Raw genomic sequence first — 17,591 nt, 5'->3', positions numbered from 1 at the left:
ATAATTTCATAAACCAGGCTTGCTGTTTCCCATAGATTGCATTAGACAGACGTAATGGCGTCATCCAGTGTTTGTGGGGCTAATCGGACTGATACAGCATTAGATGCTCATGTGATAGGAAGTTGTCAATACCTTAATTGTTTTCTGTCTCGTGGCAATTTTAATCCAAATTTGACTTGGACATGCAGCTCTATTAGACACTTGAAACTAACAAATCAGACCATAAATGAATCGGGAAAGGATCTGCTGAGGTTATAAATACTGGATAATATTTCTTTTTGGAAACAGATGAGTCTCCGCCTGCTTTGACTATTAGAAATAATGCAGGCTTACGGTACTTCTCATTTCAGACTGCGTCTGTATTTTGTATCCAGTCTTGTTATTTCATTGTTTAAAGTTCTGTGCTCAGCTAAGCAAACCAACTGCATATCCAGGTTTACTGTATGGACATAGGAGACTGTCTACAATCAAGAGGAATATATACAAAACAAGAGAAAGGCCTTTGCATATATGTTTGTCGTCAGGCATTTTCTAATATTCAGAATTGCTGTGGGATGTGAATATGATGTACTGTAATTTAAATAGATAAAGGCTTTCAATGCTTTACTTCTCCTTCTAGTTTCAGGACTACCACAGCTTTGTGATGCATGGCTGCACGGTGGATAACCCCATCTTAGAGCGCTTCATCACGCTCTTTAACAGCGTCTCACAATGGATCCAGCTTATGGTGCTCAGCAAGCCCACCGCCCCGCAGAGAGCTGCTGTTATCTCCCATTTCATCCGAGTGGCACAGGTCTGTCTGCTGGGTCTGTTACAATCGGGAAAGCTTGGCGGTTCTGGGTTCATGGATACAGAGTGTTAGTGGGTGATTGTTGGGGGCAGAGAGAAAAAAGCAGGAAAGGTGATTTGGAAGCAACTGTGAAAACCAGGAGGAGCAGAGAGAAGTGGAAAAGTCACCGAGGATCTCTTATGACTTGCAAACAAATGCAAAATATACTAGGATTTCCCATTAGCAGCACAACTGTGTGAAAAAGGGAACATTAATTCAAAAATGGCATTGGAGGTATTAGCATTCCAAGCTCCCTGCTCAGTGAGATAATGCTGCTGCCAATTTTGCATCTTTTAAAAATAAAGGAGATCTTTGGGCTCAGTTCCAGCTATCTATGGTTTTTTTTTTGTTCCTGTAGTTTACCAGAGTAGTTCTCTGTGACTCACAGTACCAAATAATCCTTACTTATCTCACGCTGAGTCTTGGTGCAGTCCATGACTTCATCCACCTTCTGAAACAAGCTTCAGTCAGCTTACTTCTGACTGGCTGACCCCTGGAAACAGTGGGTGGGCTTCTGTGATGCAGAAAGAGCTGCGTGTCTGACATGACCATATTACAAATATCCTCTCATATTTACATCACACAGAGTAGAAAAAATTGCAGCAGAGTTTTTAGCATAAAGCTTGACCTGTTGCCCTACAGTCATGCCTTGAGTTTAGAGGGTTTCAGGAAAATATGATATTTATGGTAATGGTGATATTTAAAAATGAAATATTTATTTTGCACATATGCTACAGACAACTGATTTTTCTTTCTGTTTACCTTTGTACACTTATGCTTAAAGATTCTCTTACCACCTCCATAAACTTGTATTTTGAACATTTTTCATTTGCCAAAAAAGACAACAGACACACAAAACAGTTGTAGATACACTTGACTGACAGAATTATTGCAATTATTTCTTTTTTTAAAAATTGCTTTTCTATAAATGCTTCATTAATATTATTATGATGTTTTGTAGTGGAGGAATCTAGTTTCCAACTAGAGAAATATGACTGAAAACTGTGCCCACCTTCCTGTTTCTGTACTCATTCGCTATAGCGTTATGGTCGTCTGCGTGTCATGATCGCTCTAATCCTAATCTTCACTTAATCTTAATACTTCCACAATTTCCTGGAAGAAACTGCCAGCTAGCTGCGCTGTATGGTTTTCCAATCATATGTCTGGAGACTGTCGTCCTTTCACTACAGACGCATGTCTTTAAGTGGCACCCGGGGCTTCTCTGTAATTGATTTCAGTTCAGCTTGATGTTATCGCTTGGTTCGGTCTGCCAGATGGGCTGAGTTTCCCCTCCACGCGACAACTCAGTCATCTAAGCCGTTAAGAGGAAGCTTCAGTCAGCCATAGAAAGTGCAGAAAAAGAATTTTCATCTTAATAGCCTGCAGTGCTCTGTGAATGCATGCTCATTACTTACTGCAAGTCTAGTGTGGGTTTGTTTTCATCTTTATGAGTCGCTTAGGTCTACTCCCGTTCTCCATTTATTTCATCTTCAGCAGAACACATGCTAGACGCACATAATGTGCTCTGTTGAGGTACGCCAGCAATCTAACACCTCTGCAGGGTTCTTATCAGGGGAAGCCCAGCAGAGCTCTCCCAAGTGTTTCAAACTGAACACTTAAGGTTGTTTGAGTGTTTCAGGGAGCTAGATACTTTAGAGGTGAGGACAGTATGAACAACTAAAGTTCGGTTGTGCAGACGGTGGATAATGAGCTCTTTCTGTGCAGCCCGATCCAAAGATCGCCATCAAACAGCGGTGTCTATTGGCCAGTCAGCTGGTCACATGATGTTCTGTGCACCAATTAAACTCTTTTATATTTGTCAGTGGTTTAATTTGGATTGATACTAATCAAAAATAAAAAGCGTGTTTCCTTATCCACAATATTAAAGCAGTGCAGTGACTGAAGTGTGCATCCCTTGGATGAATTGTAATGTGCTCTGATGACATTTGTTGTGTTGAATACACATTGGCCTTTGTGGTTGTGGATTGAAACAGCCTTCCAGCTGCTAGGTGGATATTCTCGTTTGTTATGAGATCCTTCGTAATAACGGTGGTGATCCCCACACTGCTGACTCACTGCCATCACCAGAGAACTCTTTGTTCTTCAGTTATTTGAAAAGAATGACTTGCCATTAGGCTTCATTTTATTTTTGCTGGCTGTTCGATAATGCAATTATACTTACTTTGCTCAAATGTGTACACATTCAGAATGCTAGTGTGTATATAAAGCTAGATTAATCAAAACTGACATCACCCAGATGTCAAGTTGAGCTAGTGGAATTACAGGAGGTGAAACACAGCACAGACTGAGTATCTCCAACTACAAGTACTAACACACCTGTTAATCAAAGTATCCTCAAGCCCAGCTGTCAGTCTTAACAGAAGCTGTTCACCCTCCTTACAGTTATTATGATGGGGAAATGATTCGCAGAGGTTAAAACAGTTCTCTGTCCCAGGCTATGCTTTTTAATTCTGTAAAGTCTGACTTTTAGAGCCAGCTTCAAGTGGCCATTATAGGAACTGCAGTGTTTCACATTTCCCGTTTGCTTCATTTTTCATCCCTGGAAATTGCGGCTTGATTCTGATTTTACTGTTAAAGGACCGCTGTGCTTGAGAACATCCTCACATACAAAGCTGGCTCAGTTTCAACCAGAGCAGATAACCATGGTAACATGAGCTGCACAGCTAACCCTGTTTGGTGAAGGTTAATTTGTGGCTTTATTAAGTAGAATGAATTCATGAATACAGAACTTCAGCTGATCTGTGCAGACATTTTAATGAAGCCAATGCTTAGTGTTAAATTCCCTTTTTTTTTGGTCCTCTTAGGGTGATTGTGCATGGCTGTCTATGCAGTTAATGATTAAAACCAAAGTAACTATCTTTCCCATGAAACACCTTACACCAACTCCACACATTTCAACTTCTTTATATTCAGATTCTGGGGCAGTGCCGTGAATGAAGCCAGTTTGCAAACATGTGTCCAATGCATCAGCAAAGCTTAACACAATCTAGTTCCTCACTTGAATGTACAGAGCCGTGAAAGATAGAACCACTGCTGACCAAAAAGAACACAGAGGCCGATTTCTCATTTATCTAAACCTCCCCCAAATCAACTAACTAACCAAACAAAAAAACCTGAAAAACATCTTGATTATCCCAAAGATTTTTGGGAGAATATTCTGTGGACTGACAAGACAAAATTTGAACCTTTTGGAAGAGTCAAATGTATTAGGCCATCAGTTTGTGCACTGAAGCTCAAGCACACTTTGTGCAGGATTATGCAGGACTGAAACAAACTGTACTGCACTTAAATTCGATTAAGATGCTTTGCATGACCTTAAATGGCGATTTATGCCCCAAAGTCCTCCAATAAGGCTAAGAGTGGGCCAAAATTAGAGCATACACATCTGAGAAGATCAAACCCTCCACAAAATTTCCTCATTCATTTTCCGCCCATTTAAAATGCCACAAACTTTGATATTCTCTGATGTATCCCAGGGCAAACACATGCTGGCTTCAGATGTATTCAGAGGCAGCACAGGAGGCAGTCTTATTGCACTTGACATTTCCTAAAGCTTCCCTCTGCTGGTTGTGTCCCATTTCGGCATCCTACTGGGAGCCTATCACAAATGACTCATGCTCATTAGTGTTTTTTTCTCAACTGCACACTTGCATTATAAATTCAATTGTGAACGTGGCTGCCTTCAGTTTATTGCACATTGTGTTCTTTGTGAATGTTCCACCTGCGTTTGATAAGCATACCGCATCACCAGTCCACTGTGTGCTAACTCTTAGGTGACAGGGAAAGGTGTGGCATGTTGACAGTGAAACCTTTCCCAGGCATCACTGATGAACACATGTATGCGTGGTGCAGCGACACTCTGCAAATGATGGCCTGCTTTCCATACTGCTTTGCAAATTGATTCTAAAGGTTGTTTGAGCTGAATCAAATGATCCCCTCTGGCAGCCCTCCCACGCAGCAGCGACCTCATTGATTTTCACTGAGATGCCAGCAGTCTGAAGGGCAGCGAGCAGCCCCACAGAGCGCCATTCACAAAGAGTTAGCCTAACTTTGACATAGACAGGTTAGAGCATTCACTAAATTCTTGGTATTCAGATTATGTGTGGATGTGTATTTGGCCTGCTAAACTCTTTCAGTATCTAACCCAGAAGTCTCTTCACCCTGTAACCATTTATTTCCATAGCTGCATCTTTCTGACTGCCTGTAAGTCTTTTTTCCTAACTTATACCACCCTTCTTTATCTTTTTCTCTCTCCGCCTTAAAAAAAAAATTTGGCCAGGTTGCTCTTGGCAGTGTCTTACACATTCATAAAATATCTCTTCTTTCACCCTCACTCCTAATTTTTCTTCCTCCTCCGTTCACAGAAGCTGCTACAGTTGCAGAACTTCAATACACTCATGGCGGTAGTGGGCGGCCTCAGCAACAGCTCCATCTCTCGTCTCAAAGACACGCAGGCTCACATCAGTGCAGAGACCAACAAGGTGCAGTAGCTGCAGCCATCTGTCATCTATTTCTGGCAACCGCAACCAGGCGCTACCAGACAAATTCAATGTTCGCTGCATGTCTGTGCGCTGAGCTAATAAGTGATAATGCTTCCTGATTGAGTATTCAGCATCTTCTGTGTAAGCGGTACCAAGCTCCCTGTCTGTGCCCATTACTCCTACACAGTGTCTTTTTAGAACTATGAATTTGAGTCACATGACTAGAAAGTTAAATGCAACAGTTGGGCGAGTTACAGTTATGCAAGTCCATCTGGAGCAAAGTTTTCGACAATATTTGTGATGCTTCCAAATCAATCTTTTCTGAGACAGGCATTCTCTTTTCTGCTCCTCAAACCTATATTCCTTTCACTCTACGACAGGTTTTTAACAACTTAATTGAACTGGTGACATCATGTGGCAACTACAGTCAGTACCGCAAGCGTTTTTCTGAATGCTCCGGCTTCCGGTTCCCAATTCTTGGCGTGCACCTGAAAGACCTGATAGCTGTGCATGTGGCACTGCCAGACTGGGCCGACAAAGAGAAGACACGAGTCAACCTGGCAAAAACCCAGCAGCTGTACGCTATCCTTCAAGAGCTGGCGCTCATTCAGGCCACGCCACCTAACGTCGATGCCAACACAGACCTGCTCAACTTACTTACAGTGGGTATAAAGTTTGTTCCGAGTCCAAGAGAAATGTTTGGCTTCAATTACCTACCTCTACAGAAAGCAGTTAAAGGGGTAGTAATAAGAGACAAATCAGGTCCCGAATCAAGTTAATCATGATGAAGTGGCATTTGTTTGTCAACCAGACGGCTGTGAGGAGGTAGTAGGAGGAAACATTTTATTTCCAGCCAGTGAAACAGGCAGTCTGTTTGACTTTGTTCTGCTGTGATTCGACTGGCTCGTGGTCAGACAGACTGTAGCCAGCTGGGACAAAATCTGTGCACAGACAAAAGTCAGAGATCATGTGTAGAGGAAAAGATTCAAAACATGAACCTTCAATCACAAAGCAAATGGGATTTACAGATGTGGTCCACAGTGGCATAACAGAGAAATGGTTACTAAGCGTTTGATTGGAAATGCACTGAAAATGAACAGCAAGATGAAGCAGAAGCGAGACAAGCTGGGTTACTTACATTTGCACTTACATGATGTTGTACAGCCGTACAGGAGGGAAAGAAATAAATGTGTCACAGGCTGAGCAAAATTCACAAAACTAAATGGGTAAAAAAGAAAAAGGCATCGTACGTTAGCTTTAATGCTAACGCTTGGGTGCAGAGAACATTAAAGAGGGCATTTAAGTCAGCATTGTTGTTTTCACTTTCGTAACACTGCTAGCCCAGTTCCACTGTTTGAAGTGACTCATTGTTCTTTATCAGGGACAGAGAGTTGTAACCCCTGCAGCATCATTTTCACTGAACTTTAAGTTGTTAACCTGCACTGAAACCTCATGTCTATTCCTTTAGACTAAAAAGCTTTCCCTGTCAGGTTGCTTTAGCTTTGAAAGTACCCAAGGGGATCTCAGTAGCAGCAGTCTCTTCTTTGAAATCTGAACAGTTTTTCAAGAAAGCCCTTTACCTAAGAGATCACTGTACTAATAGCTCAGCTGTATTTATTCCTTTACTGAGGGAAGAACTGAGGAGGAGGCATGCGTTCACTGCTGTTTGTTGTCATGTGTATTGCTATACTTGCTAGCAAGGTGATACAAAGGCTTAAATAAAACTTAGTGAAGAGGTGAAGCTTGGGTAAAAAGTAACAACAAAGACCTTTGTGTTAAGGCCTGCTTAGGATCAGTTTAATTAAAATTGTAACATAGTGACATTGTGACATTTTCATTTTCATACGATTCTTACTTGGTTATCCAGATCAACAGAAATACAGTGGCGGAATTAATTGTTTGAACCAATGCTGAATTTTTCATTTTGAGGTCTGGAGACTATATTGTGGGTCACTGTTATGCTGGAAGACCAATTCACAACCCATCTTCACCCATCCACAACCTTCCTCATGATCATCCTCACCCTGTGAGGCATGATCTTGCAGATCAAAGGTGACTGATGGAAATTTTATATTTCTTCCATTTCTGAGAAATCGCACCAACAGCTTTTCCCTTCCCACAAAGCTTCTTGCTGATGGTCTTCTGGCCCATTCCAGCTATGTGCAGGGCTGCAATCATGTCCCTGATGTCCTTTGACAGATCTTTGGTCTGGCCTATGTTGGCAGAGTGGCTGGAATGGAAGAAATTGACTCTGTGGACATGTTTGCTTTATACACATAACTAATTGAGACCACATTCATTTGGACTGGGCTGTTTTGTAGTTTTACAATAATAAAGACAAAAAAAACTAAGTAAAAAGTATACACCTCCCTACCAGGCTAATGCAAGACTGTAACCAATGTTACCACGGTGCCAGTCAGTGACATCTGCTTTGACTAGTGGCACTCTGCAACAACAAAAGGAAATGGCTCATAATTTGTGGTTGACAAACATTTTGATAGAGAGAGAAATGAGAGGGTTTTTAGAGAGCACAGTAGCACACAGGAAATATACAGCAGTGAGGATATCCTCAGCTGTTTTTATTTACCCAGGGAAAACAGACTAAACTGATTTGCATTCAGACCAAAATCTAACTGGAATTTAAACAAAAGGCAATGTTTTGGATTTACCTCAATGACTAAATAAGTCAGTATAAAGAAATATATTTTAAGCAAATATTTTACTACACATCCACTTGAAATAAAGTGGATGTACTGTAATATCATGTAACAGTGAGTGAGAATGATACCTTAATTGTTGCTACCTGCTCTTTAGTTTGAAAGCTGAGGTGGTAGTGGCATTTTACAACTTCACAACCCAGTGTGTGTGTGTGTATATGTCAGTATTTTTGGCAGATGCAGACAAGAATCTCCTGAATTTAAGCGCTTTCTGAATTTAAACAATCCAAGGAGATCAATTACTGGTAGCAGGTGTTGCTGTGAGATTGCAGCTGGTTTCTCCTTTTTTCTCCTGTGAAAATAAAAGAAAATAACTTGACAGCTTCTGGAGCTGAGAGGCAAGAGAAAAAGTTTGCTGGACAGAGTCAATATCCAATTATCTTATGCCAGTGCTTATTGGAGTTGATCTAGCATGAGGCCTGCTGGGTTTGCAGCGATAAGATGGAAAGCAAGTCAATAAATCCTTCAAAATAATGAAAAGGGGAAGGCATGCTTTATTTTAGACAGGTAAAATAAGCAAACCACGCAGGTTATTTTTCTCTTCAGCTTTTCAGATGTACTTTGCTTTGCAACTGAACCTTTTCCCTGAAATGTCTGGAATTCTTCGAAATGACACGGTTCAATAAAAAGAAAATAATTTAGCAATTTTGTCCCAGCTGACTAAAACACAAGACACACAAGTACAGTGAGAGAGTAGGACTTAAGGAAAACAAAAGTGTACGAGGCCAAGCGTGGATGCAGTAGACGAGTACGTGTAGCAGCAGACCTAAATGTGTTAACCATAGACCGTATATGCCACATGTCTATGGTGTTTACAAGTGCAAAAAATAGATGCTGCTCTCTCACTTGTTGCTATAATGGCTCTGTACGCAAGAGATGACTCTGCTTAACAGGTCTTCTGAGAAATATGTTTCTGTGTGAAAGGGTCTTTGTGTTAAGTACTCGACAGATGCGTTCAGAAACTATATGTGAATACATTTATATTCAACAAATTGTTGTTATGAGATGCCTGGATTTAGGTGTTTGGATTATTGCTATTGTTTTAAATTTTCACAATATAAAGTAATTAAGCTTATATATTGTCTTTAAACTTACAAATTAACAGATGCATATAGATCCATGTTTATTGACTATCCTCAGCTTTGAACTACATTTGACAGTAAGTCACTTAATGGAGCTACTTCAGCTGACATCATGTGACTTTAGAGTTAACACAAGTCAAGTGATGACAACCTTTGCCTCCATTAAAGAATCCAATATTATAAGATAAGATAAGATAAGATAAGATAAGATAAGATAAGATAAGATAAGATAAGATAAGATAACCTTTATTAGTCCCACACGTGGGAAATTTGTTTTGTCACAGCAGGAAGTGGACAGTGCAAAAGTTATGACGCAAAAATTAGAATACAATAAGAATAAATACAGTACACAGCTGTACAGAATAGAATAAAATAATATACTATATACAGTAGAATAAAATAGAATAAAAATATACAATAAGATAAAAATAGAATACGAATACTATATACAACTGAGTAAAAATACAACGATGCCAGAAAAGATTATTGCACTTAGTGTTATTGCACATGTGTGGATGTGTGTGTTTGTTCAGTTAAAGTCTTTGTTGTGGAGTCTGACAGCAGTGGGGAGGAAAGACCTGCGAAATCTCTCCGTCCCACACCGTGGGTGCCGCAGTCTCCCACTGAAGGAGCTGCTCAGTGCTGTCACAGTCTGCTGCATGGGGTGGGAGACGTTGTCCAACAGGGATGACAGCTTAGCCGCCATTCTCCTGTCACTCACCACCTCCACTGGGTCCAGAGGGCATCCTAGAACAGAGCTGGCCCTTCGGATCACCCTGTTCAGTCTCTTCCTGTCCCCAGCAGAGATGCTGCCGCCCCAGCAGACCACACCATAAAAGATAGCAGAAGCCACCACAGAGTCATAGAAGGTCTTCAGGAGTGGGCCCTCCACCCCAAACGACCTGAGTCTCTGCAGCAGGTACAGCCTGCTCTGCCCTTTCCTGTAGAGGGCGTCTGAGTTATGAGTCCAGTCCAGTCTGTTGTTCAGATGAACACCAAGGTACCTGTAGCTGTCCACAGCCTCAATGTCCATACCCTGGATGTTCAGTGGTTGCAGTGGAGAATGCTTGTGCCTGCGGAAGTCTACCACCAGCTCCTTGGTTTTACTGGCGTTGATCTGGAGGTAGTTCAGCTGGCACCAGTCCACAAAGTCTTGAGTCAGTCCTCTGTACTCCTTGTCGTCCCCATCAGTGATGAGGCCGACTATTGCAGAGTCATCAGAGAACTTCTGCAGGAAGCACTGGGTGGAATTGTGGGAGAAGTCTGCAGTGTAGATGGTGAAGAGGAACGGAGCCAGAACCGTTCCCTGTGGGGCCCCCGTACTGCAGACGACCCTGTCCGACACACAGCCCTGAGTCCTCACATACTGTGGTCGGTCGGTGAGGTAGTCCAAAATCCAGGTAGTGAGGTGATGGTCCACTCCAGAGTTCTACAGCTTGTCCTTCAGAACCGAGGGAAGAATAGTGTTGAAGGCACTGGAGAAATCAAAGAACATGATTCTCACAGTGCTTCCAGCGGTCTCCAGGTGAGCGAGGGAACAATGTAGGAGGTGAATGACGGCATCATCCGCTCCAATGCCAGGCTGGTAGGCAAACTGAAGTGGGTCCAGTGATGAGCTTGTTAGGCGCCGAAGCTGAGCCAGGACCAACCGCTCCAGGGTCTTCATCAGGTGGGATGTCAGAGCCACCGGCCTGTAGCTGTTGAGGTCCTTGGGGCGTGAAGTCTTTGGCACTGGTACAACACAGGAGGTTTTCCAGAGCTGTGGGACTCTTCCCAACCTCAGGCTCAGGTTGAAGAGGTGCTCCATCACCCCACACAGTTGGTCCGCGCAGGACCTGACGACCCTCGAGCTGATGCCATCTGGGCCCGCTGCCTTCTTGCCATTAATCCTCCTCAGTTCCCTCCTAACCTGGGTGGTTGAGAGAGACAGGCTGGAGCCTTGTGTTGAGTGTGTATTGGATGCTGTTGTTGGGGGTGGGGAGGAGTGAGCAGGGTGAATAGAGGAGGTGTGAAGTGTCTGAGGTGTCAGAGGTGGAACAGCAGCAGTGGGGGTGGGTGAGTCTGCAGCCGATGTTGTAGACTGTCTCATGGTTGAATCAAATCTGTTGAAGAAATGATTCAGTTCATTTGCCCATCTCACATCCCTCCCAGGCAGAGAGTTCTGCTGTTTGTGGCCTGAGATGGTTCTGAGGCCTCTCCAGACTTCACCAACGTTGTTTTGCTGAAGCTGGTTCTCCATCTTCTGCCTGTAGCTGTCCTTCCCATTCCTTATCAGTCCCCTCAACTCTCTCTGCACCCTTTTCAACTCCTCTTTGTCTTTGGATTTGAAGGCCCTCCTCTTCTGCTTGAGGACAGCTTTAATTTCTGGGGTAATCCAAGGTTTGTTGTTGGAGAAACACCGTACAGTCCTGGTAGGTACGGTGTTATCCACACAGAAATTAATATAGTCAGTAATGCATGTAGTAAGGCTGTCGATGTCCTCTCCATGGTCGTCACAGATCACCTCCCACACAGTCGACTCAAAACAGTCCTTAAGAGCCTCCTCGCTCTTAAGGACTGTATTATATTGCACCATATATATATATTGCACCATACAAGAAACTGGATCAATGCCCATTAAATAAAAGGTTTCAATGTGCGTATGTGGGCAGTAATTAGCAAAAGATTGCAATAAATGGTGTGCGCTCAGACAACGTGGCAATATATTTTTCAGAACGAAAGCATGCAGTTACTCTATATCACTATATATAGCAGGTGACAAGTGTTCTGAAATGGTTTGCAGCTGAAATATTAGGTGACTTCTTTTGAGTTCCGTCAGCTAGCAACAATAAATGGCTGCAGGCTGCTAAGTGTTGCAGCAAATTGCTAACAGACCAAAGAACCAAAAAGTAAATTTATATAAGCTTTCCAAACTCAAATGTTAGTTCTAAGCTATGATGTTTCTGCACATTAAAGCGAAAGACTTTTGGGTCTTCCCCTCTCATTACATTTAAATATGTAGCTTGCCTTCACCAGTGACCTAGAACAGCTTCTGACTACAGCGGAAAAGGAGTTAAATATATAAAAAAACTGGTTTGATGTAAATAAGTTATCATTAAATATAAAGAAGACAATATTGATTATTTTTGGCACTAGACAAATGAAAAATGTATCTAAAATAAGGGTTAATGGAATTGAAATTGAAAGAGTGTACGAAAATAAATTTCTTGGAGTGATAATTGATGATAAGCTGAGCTGGAAGTCTCATATAAACCATGTGAAAACAAAAATGTCAAAAACCATTGCTATTCTCTATAAAACAAAGCATGTCCTGAACAAAAAATCATTATACACACTTTATTGTACTCTGTTGCTTCCATATATGACTTACTGTCTGGAGATATGGGGTAATGCATATAAAACGAACACTCTTCCTATTTTCAAGTTACAAAAAAGAGCTATAAGAATTATAAACCAATCAAACTATATAGAACCAACTAACATTTTGTTTATTAATCTGAATACCCTGAAATTGTATGATTTAGTTGAATATAAAATGGCACAGATAATGTATAAAGCACAAAATAACTTGCTTTGCCCCAGTACTCAGAAGCTGTTCAAAGTCAGAGAGAGTCAATATGACTTAAGGGGAACAGATTTCTTTAAAAAAAACAAGATGAGGACAAATATAAAGCAGAGATGTGTTTCTGTTAGAGGAGTTAACCTGTGGAATAGTTATGACAGTGATTTAAAAAGGTGTAGTTCATTTTCCTTGTTTAAAAATATGTTTAAAAATACAGTATTAGAAAAATATATAAATCAAGAATGAAACGAGCAAAAAACAAAAAAGAAAAAACAAACAAAAACAAAAACAAAAAAAACTCTTGATTCCTTTGCTTTGATGTAGTTACTTATCTAAGGTGGAAAGTTTTTTTTTTCTTTTTCTTGTTTGTTTATTTGTTTGTTTGTTTTGTTTTTGCTTTGTTTTATTATTTGCTTCGAGCCCTGTGTACAGGAGCTGCATGCAAAAAGATCTTTTGTTAAAAGGGTTGGCGTAATAAGCAAATGCTTCAGCCAATACCTTTTGATTAGCCTTGTCTCATGCTTTCTTGCTTTGTGGTAGATCTTTGTTCTGTCCTCACTGAGATATTTGAATGCTAATCAATAAAATCAAATCAAATCAAATCAAACCAGTGTGTGAATGGGTGGATGACTGCATATGTTAAGCGCTTTGGAGTCCTTAGGCACTAGTAAAGCGCTATATAAATACAGGCCATTTACCATTTTAAATATGTATAGTGCCTTAGGTAACTCCAGTAGCTTGCTAACACAGTTCATGCTTTAATAGCTAACTAGACACAGGCTGCTAGCATAAACCACTGATGTCTCAAAATGTCATATTTTTAGCTAGCAAACAATATTTTAGCCTTTAGTTTAGGTTTTGTAGGACTGATTTGGAAGGTATGAACCAAAATGTAACTCTATAAAAAACTTTACTTTGATGTTTATAGAAAAAGTATTTTACATTTAAGAAATAAAAGTATTCTTATTTGAAATAACTGCTGGTGTTAATACCTGATTTTACCTGATAAATGGAAATTACTTGAATTTTTTCATGTGCCTTTTTCACATTGGCTGTTTGTGCAGGTGTCTCTGGACCAATACCACACAGAAGAGGAGATCTATCAGATGTCTTTACAGAGGGAACCACGCAAGCCAGTGGTAAGCAGCATGGTGATATACTCATCCCGTGTGTTCCCAGCCCCTCACCTCTCATGCACTAATATTGCTTTTCTACAGACTTGCTATGATAGATAATGGTGATTTTAAGCGCGCCTTCTGAACCTCAGTCTAAAATTGCCTGCATTTCAGACAAATATACTGTAGACAATATTTATCTTAAGATATTAAAATATCAGAATTGTTACGCTGGAAATCTTTTTCAAAAAGTATTTTCATTCTGATCCACCGAGGTTATTCCTGACTTCTGCCCTGTGTGGCAGCTTTCTTTGCTTCACTTCCCTGGTTTATTATTGATCTCATGGTCTCTGATTTCTCATCAACTGTAGCAGAACTCCAGCCCTGCCCCCGCACCTGATCCCAAGCCCAGTATGATTGATGAGTGGGCCGTTTCAGTGAAGCCCAGCGCTGACCCCACGATCATCAAGAAACACATAGAGAAGATGGTGGAAGTGAGTTTCTCTGCTCCCTTCATATTCACATCTCTCAGAGCCTGAGAGGTGCTACAAGGATAAAAATGAGCTATGGCTGTACTCACCACCACAACTGTCAGAGATCAAAAGTTTAAAAACTGATACATCTCTAGGCTTTTACCACTAAAATGATTAATTCAAAAACAATAACGCTCACCAGTGCTCTTCATTATCAAACTGCTGGATTATGAAATCATCTTTTAGACTGCATGAGTCTGATCTACTACATTTTATTGGGCTTGTCAAAGATTTAGCAAATGTCAGAGTGTATTTTTTTAGTCTTGCACAAACCATAACTACCATAACTAGGGCGTATGTGTTTTGGTAACTTCTTCCCCACAAATGCACATCTGCAAATGAGTTGCATGACAGATCTACTCTGTCTGTAAAATTCTGTTTCAGCAAATGTTATTTTCCAGATGTGTTAAGTTGGTTGTCACCCAGTCAAAGTGTTAGCTTTGTTCTATCTACTGTATGTATATATATTTATAAAGTTTAAAGACAATCAACATTATTTAATAAATGTGACCTGCTGTGATGCTGTGGGTTTCTCTGCCTTTTAGGGAGGGAATACTTGTTTCCCAGTTTGAACATTTAGTTTTTTAGGTTGCTCTGAGAGGTGTTATAGGTGTTAGTATCAGAACTGCTAATTCATCAAAACTACACAATAAACAAGTGAAATGCAGATATATGACCAAAGATGGAAAAGAAAAATGTTGTGAAACTTGGTGCAGAGCTCATGCATGGACAAATCTGTGGATCTAAATTTTAAATACATAAATTTTTGTGTTATTTTTCAGGCAATCACAATAATCACTTTTCCCTAAAACAGCCTAATTACTTCACATCTTTCTTCTTTTCAGTCAGTCTTCAAGAACTTTGACACAGATGGCGATGGCAATATCTCCAGGGATGAATTTGAAGCAATCAGGAACAACTTTCCATACCTCAGCAAGTTTGGAGAACTGGACAAGAACCAGTGAGAATCTGTAGCTTTATTCACAAGCACTTTATAGACTGAGCCAACTTACAATCTGCTTTCTATGACATTCATCTCTTTCTGCGTCCTCTTACAGAGACGGGAAGATCAGCAGGGAGGAGATGATAGACTACTTTATGAAAGCCAGCTCTCTGCTGAACTGCAAGATGGGTTTCATCCACACTTTTACTGAGACCACCTATGTCAAGCCCACGTTCTGTGAACACTGTGCTGGCTTTGTGAGTAAACATCTATGCCTAAAACTTAAACAGTAGCCATCTTTTCAGCTTGTGTATAATTCTGCTTTTGACCTCAGTCCATCCTAAAATGTTCATGAAACACAGTCCATGAAAAACTCGATTTTAGGCACTGACTCAGCTGTAGGATTTATAAATGCCCCAGTGTCATGCACTTCATTATTTGTCTTGGCTGTCACTGTCAAGCCGTGGTAGCACAACTCTTTAAGGTTCCTCCTGTCAGGTCAGGGTAGTGCAATCACTTTGAGCTGCAGCCACACACTGCTGAAGTTGCATTCTGGGAAATATGAGAGGAAGTTAACTGGGTGAGATGATAACCCTCGTCTGTGGCAGTGTTAAGGGTGTGTGAGTGTGCGTCCTCTGGCCCTCAACGTTCCCAAAAGTCCCCCAAGGATCTCTGTGTTATTGAGACACAGACAGTGACTAAGCTGTAATGAGAACAGGCCTTTAATGTTGAAGTAGAGACATTCATTTCTTTATATTGCATTATAAGCGGACCAATTCTCGAGAGAGACGTACAGACAACCGTATGTGTTTCCATTAAAATTAAACATGTATACAGCAGCACGTTAAACTCTGGGGAAAGTCTGTTACTTTTAAATCGTCATGGGGGAAATTCAGAATACAGAGCAGGGAAAGATAAGGACCCTGGCAGTCTGCCTCTTCCTTTGGATATATCTGTGTGTGTGTGGCAGAGGTAGATACTGTACACCAACCACTTCCTCATCTGTCTGCTTTCCTCTTGGCTCCTGTGCAAACAAAATATTTTCCTGCAGCACATTTTTCAACACTTGCCTAAAACATGCTGTCCAATTCCAGCTGGGCCTTCTGTAAACACCAGCGTCCAGTCACCGGTATTCGCACAAGGATGTTCAGTCTGGTGCTGTGGTGCCTGCATTCTTCTTTGGTCTTTTATTTTAATTACTGGCTTACAGATTACAGAAGCAAGCCGACAATGCACCGTGTGCAAGCTTCTCCATCTCCGGAGGATGCAGCAGGCTTCTGGAAAAGATTCAAACAAGTTTCAGAAGAGAAATTACACAGAGTGATGCATCGAGGCTTTTTGACGCATGCTGCATCTCTTATTCTGTTTTGAGTTACGAGAGTGTTCATACCTTGTGACAAAAGATAAAAATATCTCATTACAGTCACAGATCTTTTGCAGGCTGCGTGTCTTATGCAGTATATACTTGATTTCCAAGGTACATTTGTACATGCATGTATGCTCATACTGCAAACTAGCATTTCTAAACAAGCCTACTATGGACATGTGTGGGTGACCTTATCCTGCTGGACTGCAGAGTTTGGTAAGAGTATGTAATGTCTGAAACTAAGTGTTTGGAGCTGTCGATGAGCTTTTGGTTTGCAGGGTTAATTGTACATTGACGTCATATTATGTGTTTGATATGGTTACAGGTTCTTAAACTAGCATAAAGGTCTACAAACTGAAAAATAATAATGGAGGTTAAAAACTACATGTTAAGTTTAACTCCCAGTCCTGAGCCTGATTCTGAAAGATGTAAAATAACGCGTCTACTCTGAGAATCATTTACAGTGAACAGTGATGCTTTACTGCAAATGATTTCACAGCCTTAAACATAATTGAGTGAAAGAGGCGTGCCCGTCCACCAGGCTTTCCTGCCTGCTGCGTCCTGCACAGGGTCATGCTGCTGCTCTCCCTGTCCCTGTTTTTCCATGTGTGCACATGGAAAGGGTTGGATGTGTGCTCTTTTTTTTACTTATGTGCATGACATAAATTACTACAAATTATTTTGTCTGACAGACTAAAATGTTAGTTCGATCAGTTAACCCCCTTCCTCCACTAGAGACAAAAAATAGGGTACTTTTGAGCTTGTCTAGATAAAGTGATTCCAATTCCAAATTTGCACATTTTCTTCCATTATTTCTTCCACAATAATGGCTGATGTCAGTCACTTAGAAAACAACTTGTTCCCTCATTTGAAAATACTTAAAATAAAATGGCGATAACAAAAAAAGGTTCATGGGAATTCAGTAGAATGATAAATGGAAAC

At 40.9% G+C, this 17,591-nt stretch overlaps 1 protein-coding gene and 1 long non-coding RNA gene across 3 annotated transcripts in view; one reads left to right on the top strand and one right to left on the bottom strand.

Moving 5' to 3' along the window:
* LOC308395676 overlaps positions 1-17,591 on the bottom strand; it is a 382,280-nt gene that overhangs the window by 117,396 nt on the left and 247,293 nt on the right. The gene's annotated exons all lie outside the window — the stretch shown is intronic.
* LOC308396481 (RAS guanyl-releasing protein 2-like) overlaps positions 1-17,591 on the top strand; it is a 39,756-nt gene that overhangs the window by 14,587 nt on the left and 7,578 nt on the right. The window contains exons 7-13 of one of the 2 annotated variants that reach the window (XM_080881813.1): positions 620-793; positions 5,215-5,331; positions 5,712-5,993; positions 13,757-13,831; positions 14,182-14,301; positions 15,186-15,301; positions 15,399-15,540. In XM_080881813.1, the coding sequence (XP_080737939.1) occupies positions 620-793; positions 5,215-5,331; positions 5,712-5,993; positions 13,757-13,831; positions 14,182-14,301; positions 15,186-15,301; positions 15,399-15,540 (1,026 nt within the window). Of the gene's footprint in view, positions 1-619; positions 794-5,214; positions 5,332-5,711; positions 5,994-13,756; positions 13,832-14,178; positions 14,302-15,185; positions 15,302-15,398; positions 15,541-17,591 lie in introns of both variants that reach the window. The other variant, XM_080881812.1, reaches the window with a different exon arrangement.

The sequence above is a fragment of the Rhamphochromis sp. 'chilingali' genome (genome assembly GCF_963969265.1).
Source record: "Rhamphochromis sp. 'chilingali' genome assembly, chromosome: 1".
NCBI classification, from domain to species: domain Eukaryota; kingdom Metazoa; phylum Chordata; class Actinopteri; order Cichliformes; family Cichlidae; genus Rhamphochromis; species Rhamphochromis sp. 'chilingali'.
This window is presented reverse-complemented; position numbering and strand designations above follow the sequence as displayed.